Source organism: Artibeus jamaicensis, unplaced genomic scaffold (assembly GCF_021234435.1).
Source record: "Artibeus jamaicensis isolate MK-2021 breed Jamaican fruit bat unplaced genomic scaffold, CSHL_Jam_final scaffold_916, whole genome shotgun sequence".
Classification (NCBI taxonomy): domain Eukaryota; kingdom Metazoa; phylum Chordata; class Mammalia; order Chiroptera; family Phyllostomidae; genus Artibeus; species Artibeus jamaicensis.
The window spans coordinates 18,188,380-18,200,776 of NW_026522059.1; the positions used below are offsets into that span (position 1 = coordinate 18,188,380).

Below are 12,397 nucleotides of genomic sequence, written 5' to 3' on the forward strand. Positions count from 1 at the left end.
ACCACTGCAGCTTTAGTTTGAAAGGTTGAGGTTAACAGGACTGTCATTAAGCTGTGCTGCCTGTTCCTGGCTCCACACCCTTTGAAAATGTCTTACAACAAAGACAAGGGCTCAGGAATATATTGTCTCTTTTTCAAGGGGAGATTTAAAGAAATAGAGTCTAAAATCCTGGTGATTTATGGAATGGAACAGTCAACGGCTATGGTACAGTAAAGGTAAGAAGGCTTGGTAAGCCTCCTGTTTTCTTACTCCAAGGATGGAGCAGAGATCAGATAAAGACTGTGTCATTCCTGCAGTTTGCTTCAGATCACCCCAAGGTAGTCCCACTGAAGAGAATGAGAGGAAGATTAAAGCAGGGTGTGGGTGGGTGGCGAGTGTTCCTTAGCACATGACAATAACTGGAAGCGTGCAAGCCAGTCCCTAACAAGATTTTTAAGGGAATTTCAGCTAAATAAATTCTGGAACTCATTTTCACATTCCTTTGATTGTTCAGTCCTTAAGTCAGTTTTCAAGTGCTGAACCTACATTAGCAGATGTAGAATATAAAAACTGTGTACTCTCGACAGTAGTCTACCTTCCCACGCCCACCTCAAAGTCTGCTGCAGAGGGTATGAATGAAGAAGAACCATTCAACAGGAAATGCCAAGGGGACAGCTCAGGATATAAAACAAAGGAGCACCTTCTCCAGAACAGAACCAGGGCCTTCCAAGAATGGAGGATCTTCATTTCAGTCCATCAGAATCTATTCACTTCCATGAACATTTTATACTATAACAGGTCACTGATCCATGAGGATATAGAGTTGGCCTTAATGGAAAACAAAACAAAACAAAACAAAACAAAAACAAAACAAAACAAAACAAAATAAAACACCTTTGTGCCTCTCCAGGAAGCCTTGGATTTGAGCAAGATGTAGTAATGAGAAGGGGCTTTGTCAGGCATAATGGAAGGGAGGGAAAATTTCTTTCTCTGATTCAGCTCTGAGTAGCCTGAATGTCAGTGTTTTTGATGGTCCAGCTTCATCATTTAAACACAATGCCCTATGGAATGATAGAGCAGTAAAGTGGAAAAAAGTCCGAGGCCCTGGTGATCTGAGGGTATAGTCTGATCCATCCTGGCCTAGACCAGAGACTCACTTACAGGGAATGGCTTGCTATTGAAGCCAATTCGTGTTGAGGCCTTGCACAGTGTTAGCATACCATTGACCCCCAGACGGCTGATCTAAAGGCTCTCCAAAGTGTGACCCTGACATTCTGTTCTAAAGTTTCATTCTGTTTTTCCACATGTATGGTGTTCTGCTCAAGCGATTCAGTTTGCATTTTGCCCTTGACCACATCTTGTACACTCCTCTCTAGGGGCCTTTATTCACACAATTTATTGGACTTTTGATTCCTCTTCAAATAAAATCCTACTTATTGTACCTCATAGGGTCTTCCTCCTTTTGCATAAGCATATAAGCTATTTAGTTTTTATATTACCTCATGGAATCTATTTTATTATTAAACTACCAGAAGGTCATAGAATACATGTCCTATGTTTCCAGCCTAGTTATAATTTCAAAAGCAATGGAGATAGTGTCCTATTTTTATATCCCTTTTCACATTTATACCTCAATTCAATTTGGTGATTGATTAATTGCTGAAATATAGTGTCATCTCTCATTCACTCTTTTTCAATGAGTATATAATCTAGTAAATTATCCACAATCAGCTTAACACATTTTTGAAAGCATTAAGTTACTTTTATCTAAAAGCCTTAATACAGATATTGTCCCAATTCTGTCAGAAGGAGAGGAGAGTCTATTCAGATTTTCCTATTCTGAATCAAGTTATCAAATGCCACCCATGCCAGATGCAGCATCAACTCCAGTTTTAGAAACTGTAAAGTGAGGATGGCTTCTAATATGCCCCCGTTCTATATATATATATATATATATATATATATATATATATATATATATATGCTTTGTTAATATTCTAGTAGTTACACAGGATATAGTCAGGTTTAGAGAATCATATTTTTTTTATTTAATGACCTTACCTCCTATTTATTTTAATGTAGTGGTAGATAGTTTACAAAACAAAAAGTACATTTTGCATCAGTTCATTTTAAGTGGTAAATTTTGTTTTGCCAAAAAGGACACCGATATGTGAAACAGAAAGAACACTAATTGCCTCTTATTCACATTTACATATCCAGCAACTGCTATTCTTTGGATATGGTGCCATGGATATTCTCCACCGTATCTGCCCGCTGCTTTCAAACGGGTTTTCAACGTTTCATCTGTATTGCCTATGGGTTCTATCTGACCCCACTTTCCAAACAGACTGTTGCTGCCTAGACAGCCTGCGTTTGTATTTGTCTGGTTCACACTGACCCTTTCACTGCCTCATACTTCCCTCACTTCAAAATATAATCAGCCCACCCGAGGATGTGCCTTAATTTGGGGGAAAAAGTGTAACATTAGACTTTTATCTTTCTACTGCTTGAAAGAGATTATAATCTATGTGCATCCTTTCTTCTCCCACCTAAACCAATCTAGTTTCCTACTGTTCTCTTAGGCATATTAATTAAGACAGTGCTGGGGTGCTCTCATTTCTTCTTCAGCAACCAATAGTTTGTTTGAATTCCTTTTCATTCAGTGGAAATAAGAAAAATGGATGTTCTTCCTTGGATTGCCAAATCTATAAAAACCTTTTCAAAATTTCAGTATGGTTTTCAAAGGCAAATGTGGCCTACCATTTGCTCCATCTCAACATCAGTGAGGACTTGTGACGTAACAAGTAGTTTGAACAATGATAAAAAGAAAAAAAATGTGCTTATATTTACGACCTGTCTTATAGCATTTAAAGTAGTTTAATTAGGGGGAAAAACATGCCTGGCTGGTGTAGTTCAATGGATTGAGCGTGAGCTTCTAATTCAAAGGGCTGCCAGTTTGATTCCCAGTCAGGGCACACGCCTGGGTTGGGGGCTAGGTCCCTAGTGGAGGGTGTGCCAGGGGCAACCACACATTGATGCTTCTTTCTCTCCATCTCTTTCTCCTTCCCTTCTTCTCTCTATGAAAATAAAGAAATAAAATCTTTGAAAGGCTAAAAAATAACAAAACAGATTTCAGTGGCACAGTGTGTGGTTTGATCCAATAAGATCAGGTGTTACCAGGGCGGCCCAGGGCCTGTCGTGACGCTGGTTTAACTGGTGGTGTGCCTGCTGCCGACTGAGGCGCTACCATTCCTCTCTGTCCTCTGTGCTTCTGCATTTCTCTGATAAACTCTGTGTGATGATCTTCTTTTACGTGTTTTTAGTAGAGGAAATAACTGGACAAACTGAGCAATCCTTGTCACTTAGTAACAACATTACCAGGCAATGGGCTAAGTTCTTGAAACACAAAGATGAATTAGAAACTCTGTTCTCAAGGTGCTCATAGTCTAGTGAGAAAGAAAACGTATAAAGAAACAAATTTCATTCAGTTATATCTATAGAGCTGAATGAAAATTTATATACGTCTGGATGAAAATTCAGATATATACATGAATTAAAGTTCATGAGAACATTATCAATGCAGTAACTGATTAAAAATATTTTAAAAATATTTCCTTAAATCAGCCTCTAAGTGAATTCTTAAATGAGGCCATTTTTCTTAAATGAATGGAGTGGCCCAATATCTTTAATAAAAGAACATTTCATACCATTAAAAAAGTTAGAGAACATATTAGTTTGCTAAGTGCTTTGAAGTCTCAGGATGCCTCAGTATCAGGTGGTTTAACTTGCTGTTGTTTTTCTAAGTTATTTTTAATCATCTGGGAAATAAAGCCTTGACATTAATTTTCTGTAAGAAGTACAAACAACTTGATTTTACTCCCCTTAGTAGATATAATTTTACAGTGTTTTAAAACATTGTTAATTGATCTTAGCAGGATCATGCTTCATCTACTTGACTGAATAATTATGCAATTCTGTAGTCATGGTATCCCTTTTATTCCATTTTCATTCCAATTTTCAAGGTCAGGTTTTCTTCTTGATATTTTGCTAAATATCTTGCCTTTCACAATTATCTACGTGCTCCTAACAAATTGGGAATTTCTTAGAGCCAAGTTTGTTTTGTGTTTATTAGTAGAACTCACTCTTTCTAAATTGCTTAGTAGATAGAGTTTTACTGAATTCCTTAAAGGAAAACATGATGGAAACCCTTTCCCCTATAGTTCTTTCTATATACTCTTTCAGGATTTACACTTTACTTTTAAACAATTTTTTCTTAAAACAAAACAAAACTACTGTGAACTCATATCTTTTTATAATCATTGTGCCTGGCATAGTGCTTGATAAATGGTACCAAGTAATAGAGGAGTTGAGGTTATTTCTTGAATTTCATTTATGATTTAGAGAAGATTAATTGAATTTTACTCTTGACTAAATTACTATTTTTGACTAATTTTTTAAGACAGCAGGAATGACATAACATAAGCATTTAATGAAGACATGACCCTACATCCTGTACATCATAACCTAATCACACCTAATTTAGATATTTCAAACACAAAATTAATTATAATAGTAATGGATCTGCAATTCGTTGAGCTCAGAATATCCTGTATGTAGAGAGAGCTTGCTCAGCATGTAAGTTAATTGCCTGTATTATTTTTTATAATTATATCAACAGCACTATTTGATATTCTCATATTTAATATGCATACACTATTATGGCTACTCTGTTTTAAAATTAATTTTGAGGAATCTTTTAAATAATCATTCTTATTCCATATTATTCTAGTAGTAAGTTTGTGAATTTACATACTATATACCATACATAATTAGGAAAACCTCTGCCCATATTTCTTCAGAATAGATTTCAATGATTTACTTTCGGTTATTCTTTTCTGAAGAGTTTACCATGTTTCTCTCAAAAATGAATAAACAAAATGCGATGACTTCAATAGCCCCCCCTTCCTATTCAGGAGCCTATGCATAGGGTGTACATTCACTGGGTGAGCCTATCGTTGTTCCGCCCTTTTCCCCACTTCAGTTTCTACCCTGTTGCATTCATAGATCCTGTATTCACTACATTTCTAAGTCCAATAATTATTGTAGTACATTGATTCTTACATTTAAAAAATTTGAAAATACTTGCTAACTCTTCTTATTTTTATACAACTAACTCCTTATCCTATTTCTGATATCAATTTAAATCTTACTTCATCAAGTCATTCTTTTCAGACCTCTTAATCAAGAATAATTAAGTTTTCTCAGTCATATACTTTCATTATAGCATGCATGTTAGTTTATTTTATTAGGCACATTCAAATTAATATTCCGTAATTAATTCTGTATTGCCATTGTCAATGCCAGGCGATGAACTCCATGAGGGCAGGGCCTTGTGTGTCATATGCAAATCTGTGTCCAGAGCATCGCCCATGGTAGCTGGTAAATAAACATCTGTGAAAATAATACCCACTTTTTATGGATTACAGTATGCAATTATAAGACAATCTGAGACTTTTAAGTGTGAGACATTTAAGCTTAAACAAGTCTACTATTTATTAGTTGGATGGCCTTGAGGAAATTACATAATTTATCTGGGTCACAGGCTCCCTTTCTGCACAGTGAGGAAAATCATGCATGTTGTTGGGTGTGTTGTGAGATGTAATTGGGAAAGGAATATGAACATCTATGTACCTAGGACAGGAAATGGCTCAGAGCTGATCTCAACAATTACATTGAGACTACTGACTTTTCTAAGCTGTGAACTCTTAGGAAGCAGGAAGATGTGATGTTGCTTTAGCTTGCTCACCTCACAGAGGAACGTTAGTAGTAACCCTCAAGAGTTTCTAATGAATCGTGTTTCCTTTCAACTAACACTGACAAGTGTCGTTAAACTCTAACCTTATAACACAATTGGGTTTTTGCTTTTCTTGGATCTTTTCCAAGTAATTTTTTGCTGCATAATCAATATTTCATACTCTAAAATAGTTTATGTTACCAAAATGCCTTCATTGTATTTGCTGATAATTTTAATAGAGAATAAATAAAATTTACCTAAAGGTTCTCTACCATATTCAGAGGCATATGTTTTTAATTGTTTTATTGTTGTTCAAGTACAGTTGTCTGCATTTATCCCCCACCACTTTCCTCCACCCCACCTATTCCCACCTCCCTCCCCTGCTCCCACCCCCACCTTGGTTTTGTCTGTGTGATTTATATAGTTGTTCCTGAAAACCCTTCCTTCCTTTTCCCTCATTATTCCCTCTTACCTTCCTTTTGGTTACTATCAGATTGTTTTTAATTTCACTGTCTCTGGTTATATTTTACTTGCTTGTTTGTTTTGTCAAGTGCTGGAAGCAACCTAAGTGCCCATTAGTAAATGAATGGACTTAAAAACTGTAGTACACTTACACAATGGAATACTACACAGCAGGAAAAAAGGAAGGAGCTCCTACCCTTTGTGACAGCATGGATGGAACTGGAGAGCATTATGCTAGGTGAAATAAGCCAGATGGTGAAAGACAAATACCATATGATCTCACCTATATGTAGAACCTAATCAACAGAGACATGTTTTGAATGTAATGTTTTCAGACTCATTTTCCAGTGATCTCAATTCACTAAACTGTCCACTCTAAGTATTTCTGTTCCATCTAAACAGTTTATCTATGAGATAGATTTCAAGAATTCAATAAGGCTGTAGTATAAGAAAAGTTTCTTTTATATATTCATTTTTCCATTTAAAAACTGACCCGTGCTCAGCAACAGTGTGGTGAAAATAACTTGCAGAGCCTCCCCCATGCCCAGCACCCCACTCCAACCCCAACTTAGTACTTGAATTATGGAATGAATGTTAGATAGAATTTGTCAGGATCCCATAATTGTTTTAGTTTAACCACCTAAAATTTGATTGATATATTAGTGGCTTCTTTGGCGAAAGAAGAAAATAGTCTGTTTGGCATTTCTCCTTGTATATGTAATTATTTGCTTCAGAAATGAATTGAAATGACAAGCACAATGTTATTATTTTGCAGGTACAGGTAATGAATTAAACAAGAATCATTGACTTTATTTCTTAAATCTCTATTTTCCTTAAGGGTAATTGTATAATAATTAAAATTATTATTTATTGTAAATAATGTGCACATTAATGCTTAGTTTATAATTTGCTCAGTACTAAACATAGCATATGTCTTCATTTTGCCCTGAAATTCAAATTTTATATATATATATTTATTCTATTTTTTAGTTACAACTTACATTCAATATTACTTTGTATTCATTTCCGATGTTCAACAAAGTGGTTAGAAAGTCATGTAGTTTACAGTACATGATTGTAATAGTAAAACCATGTACTCTACAGTACAGCACCACAGAGTGGTCCCCCTGCTTCCTCAGATACCCACCTGGCCGCACATATAGTTGTCACCACATTGTTGACTGTTTCCTATGCTGCAGTGCACATCTCTGTGACTGCTCTGCAACTACCAATTTGTGCTGCCTAATCCCTTCGCTTTGTTCACGTAGCCCCCCAGCGCCCCTGCCCTCTCTCAGTCTGACCTGTGTATCTATGAGTCTGTGTCTATTCTGTTTATTTTACTCATTAGATCCCACCTAACGGTGAAGTCCTATAGTAATTGTCTCTCTCTGCCTCACGTGTGAAATTCAAACTCTTCATAGCTAGTAGATACAATGGCGAAAAGTTAGTCTAATTTAGTATCTGAAACTCATGTTAATAAAAAAAGCTAAATTAGTTTAAGAAATTAAATATGCAGCACTACCTATTTTTTAAAAATATCAAGAACAAAAATTGAATGTTCAATCAGAATAAAGCATGTTTTGATGGTTGGTTATGTAATTCTTTTAGTTAATAACACATCCTTCTTGGCACTGCATTTTAAAATAGACATAGAGATCCTATGGAGAAGTCCCAAATTAAAGGGTGGGAAAGGACAAAAAATAGAATCCATAAGTAATGTACATAGAATTGGAATCTATTAAACCTCATTGTGCAGTGTTTTAATAACTGTCTTCAATCTACAGAGGGTGAAGTATAGTTGTTCTTACTTAATGAAGGTCAAAAACAAGAGCAGTCAAGGCAGGAATTATCTTTTGAATTATCTTCTTTTAGTTTCATTTGAACCAACCTAAATTCTAATCTATTGGTTTAGAAGAAATTCAGCCGCCAAGCAGGGGATAGATTGGGTAATTTATTAGGATTTTAACTAGTGTCATTATTCATTCATTGATTCACTTCATTTGTGGTCCATTGTTGCTTTAGGTACTTTGTTCTGGGTAATGTTTATTTGTTCATTTAAGTCCAGGTTAAATCTGAATATAATTATTTAGAGCTTTCCTCTGTCTCTTTCCTGTTATTTCTACGCCAAACTGCTTCCTGTGAAATAATTTGGAAACTGCTTTTTCTCCTAAGTATATAACTTTATGATAATTGAAGTCCTGACCTTAATTATTTTTAGGGAGTGGGAGGGAAAGGAGTGGATGGATTCTAAGGCCACAAGTGGTAGTTTCATTAAAAGTATTTCCTTTATTAATATTATATCCAAAGGATTGAATTCTTATTCAATTATCAAAACTTATTAACTTCATCATTTCCTGCAGCACGTATCTCATCTATTAATCAAAGAAGTTTTCAAAAATCAGCTGTTTCTAAATTAACTATTCATTTTGAATTGTATTTTTGAAAAATTGCTCAAAATTCATAGACAATAAGTATGTTATGAACTTTACAGAAAATTAACTAGTAGCATAAACCTGGGAAAAATAGGAAAGTGAAATATTACAGATAATTAACCTTGGTTACTGATATTTAAAACATTAGTTTATGATTTCATTAAGTGCTAAGAAGCTTAAGGAAATTGCATTCTATTTATAAAAACCATTGGTATTTAATTGATATTAGTTACGTACTTTACTTTTCTAGATTTGAAACACTTCCAATAGACCTCATAGATAAAAATGTAAAATTTCATTTCTATATACACTTATCATTCATACATGACATCACTTTTGTAAAGCCACTTCATAGTATGAAGCATTTTTAATTGTGTGGTTTATGTAATAAAGTTATTAGTATTTTCAATATAAAATTGTTTATTACTATTTGGCTAGAAATGAGACTGCGTGAAACTTGATAACTGCACAAATGGGATGACTATGGAACAAAATGGAATTACACTTCACTTTGCCTTGAAATGTCTTTTTTAGCTTTTTATTTTGCAGTAATTTCGGATTTTCATGTAATTTGTGAAAACAGTTCAGATTTCTTATATATTTTTATCCAGCTTTCCTATTTATCACATATGTAACCATATATATTAAAGTCAAAACTAGGAAATTAACATTTGCATAATACTTTTAACTGAGTTATAGGCTTTACTCAAAGTGGAATACAGTTTTAGCCCACAAATTCATTACTTTTTGTACTCCTATTATTATTTATAGCATGAAAATGAAAGTGGTATAATAGGATGTTTATAAATTAGAAATTTAGAAAATAATATAAGGAAAAAAATTTCCCCTAAGCTCATTAAACTCTGTAAGTTCTGTTATTTCTATTTTTTTAATTTTTTTAAATATAAAGTGAAATTGATTTTTCTCTTAAATAAGTATTTTTAATCTCATATTTATATACTTATATACTTTTTAGCATTAACTAAAATAAGGCACTAGGTAAAATACTCATATATCAGACATTTTGCATTGATCTAATTAAAACTTCACAAGTTTATATACTTATTGTAGTTTTATTATGTTTTCAAGGTTAAGCAAATGACTGATGGCACTCTAGTCCAATCTCTAACTTTGAAAATATGTCCATTTTTATAGCATTAAATTTTTCTCATTTACGTGAAAAAGAATTTTCATCCAAATGCCTATTATTTTCAGATGAATGCTCATATTATAGGGTTAAGTACAAATATCAGAATAATGTGGAACATATCAATAAAACTGATTTGCTTATTACTATGTTAGTAGAATGTAACTTTTAAGAAGCCATGTAAATTGTATTAATCTGTTTTACTTATCTGTACAGTATAAGTAATACTGATTTTAGAATTGCTACAAGAATTAAATAATATGAGGTCTGTTGGAAAAAGTCCAACCCTTGTTAATTTAATGAGGACAGTTTGTGTGACATCTATGTAATCTGGCAGCCAAGGAGAGTGGACGGGAATGTGCATGCATGAACAGTGATGACTTCACTGTATTAGTCACTGGGGGCAGTACACATTGGATGAGCATGTGTACTGTGTGACTATCACATTCAGAATGACTGAGTGGAAAAACGAATCTGCACCAAATTTTGTGTTAAGTTTGAACATTTCTCTTTTGAAACTATTTGAGTGATTCAGAAAGCTACAGCTATGGGCAGCTGGTGATGGGCAACTTCATCCTGACAATGTACCACTCATGCATCATGTCTTGTGTAGTTTTCTGGAGGAACATCAAGTCACTAAAGTTACTCAGCCTCCCAATAGCTGAGATTTGGCACCCTGAGACTTCTGGCTTTTCCCAAAACTAAAATCATCTTTGAAAGAGAAGAGACTTAAGACCATTGATAAGATTCAGGAAAATGCAGTGGGGCAGCTGATGACGATTTCAACAAAGGAATTTTTCGAGTGTTTTGAACAGTGGAAGAGACTCTGAGAGAGCTATTTGAGGTTCCCATGGTGCCTGCTTCGAAGGGGACTGAGGTGTCATTGTCCTATGTACAGTGTTTCCCATATCTTGTATCTTCTTCAGTAGATGTTTCTATTTTTTATCTATGGCTAGACACTTTCTGGACTGACCTCATATAAAGTATGTAAATTTTTTCAGCACAAAAATAATGTTTGTTCACTAAAATTTAGTTCCCTTCTCAATTTTTTCTATTTCATATAATTAAATGGAAAACATTTTTGTGACCTCCTTAAAAGGATAGAATATGACTGTATCTGCATGTTTATAAATCTGAAACATTAATATATATATTAAAATACTAAATAACTATAAACTACCCTTTCTCTGTCTTCTACAGAGTTGCAGAGTAGCTCTTGTGGAAATCCAGGAGTCCCACCCAAAGGTGTATTATATGGTACAAGGTTTGACGTTGGGGACAAGATCCGCTACAACTGTGTAACTGGCTACATCCTTGATGGCCACCCTCAACTCACCTGTATAGCCAATTCGGTTAATACAGCTTCATGGGATTTTCCAGTTCCCATCTGCAGAGGTAAGGAGAAATATAATGTGTATTTTTATGCTGACTGTATATGAGACACAATGAAAATATTTTAAAAGAAGAAGTTGTAATCAGGCAGTATATTTGCAAAACATGATTGGTGTTTGACAGGTGTTTCTTTTGTAATATGTGAAACTTAAAAATTACATAGATGTCATATACTACATGACACGTTTAGAAAAATAGCTAAAATGTGACTTTATTTGTGAAATGAAAAAAGTAAAAATATTTTTATATTTATATACATATTTATGCATACATTGTTTATGTGTGTGTCTTCTAATTTATGTTAGAAAAACATGGGGTTTACGATGTTTAGAAATTTAATGAGGTTGTCAAAGCCATGGACCTTTTCTTTAACTTTGAATTTATTGACTGGATCTGTGAATCTTGTAAAGATTTCTGGTAGAGAACTTAGCATGGGCAGTGGTGAAGTTAAAAATGCTGTATACTTTTTTACCAATGCTGATAAACATTATTGGTATTATGGGAAAAACACAATAATTTGGTAATGTGGGCATAATTTCAAAGGACAGAGACTGGGCCCTGGCTGGGTAGCTCATTTAGTTGAGTGTCATCCCAATACACCAAGGTTGTGGGTTTGACCTCCAATCAAGACACAATACAAGAATCAACCAATGAATGCATAAATAAGTGGAAAAAAACAATCTCTCTCTCCCTCTCAAAAAATAATTTACAATTTTTAAAAAGATATATGGAAACTAGAAGATAGAATGTGTTCAACATTAGCTGAATTCATGGGTGAATCATGCTCACAGGAATTCTGGAGACTGGCATTGCTCTCTCTCCCTCTGGGCTTCATTTTCTAAAAAAAAAGATGTAGCATTTATCTTTTGACATCTGCTTCTGTAATTCCTCTATCCTGGACTGATGTGATGTAGGAATGACCCACTGCTTAGTTCAAACATGTGGCCACAAATGCATGCAGGAAAAATTGCTGGAAATCAGACACAGCTAGCTTCTTATCCTGGATTCAACAATTACCATGTGAATTACCTTAGGCAAATCATCAACTCTGTGAAATTTATCTCATTTAACCAGTGAGAGGGAAAACCAATCTGTTTATTTGTTGAAGATTAAATAGATAACCTATAACTCCCACTTGGTAAAATATCTGCCATATATGATATTCTTTCAATATTATCTCCCTTTGACACT

At 34.4% G+C, this 12,397-nt stretch overlaps 1 protein-coding gene across 3 annotated transcripts in view; it reads left to right on the forward strand.

The window, feature by feature from the left end:
* CSMD3 (CUB and Sushi multiple domains 3) overlaps window positions 1-12,397 on the forward strand; it is a 921,636-nt gene that overhangs the window by 195,592 nt on the left and 713,647 nt on the right. For all 3 annotated transcript variants that reach the window (XM_053661036.1, XM_053661038.1, XM_053661039.1), the window contains exon 4: window positions 11,015-11,209. In XM_053661036.1, the coding sequence (XP_053517011.1) occupies window positions 11,015-11,209 (195 nt within the window). The remainder of the gene's footprint in view (window positions 1-11,014; window positions 11,210-12,397) is intronic.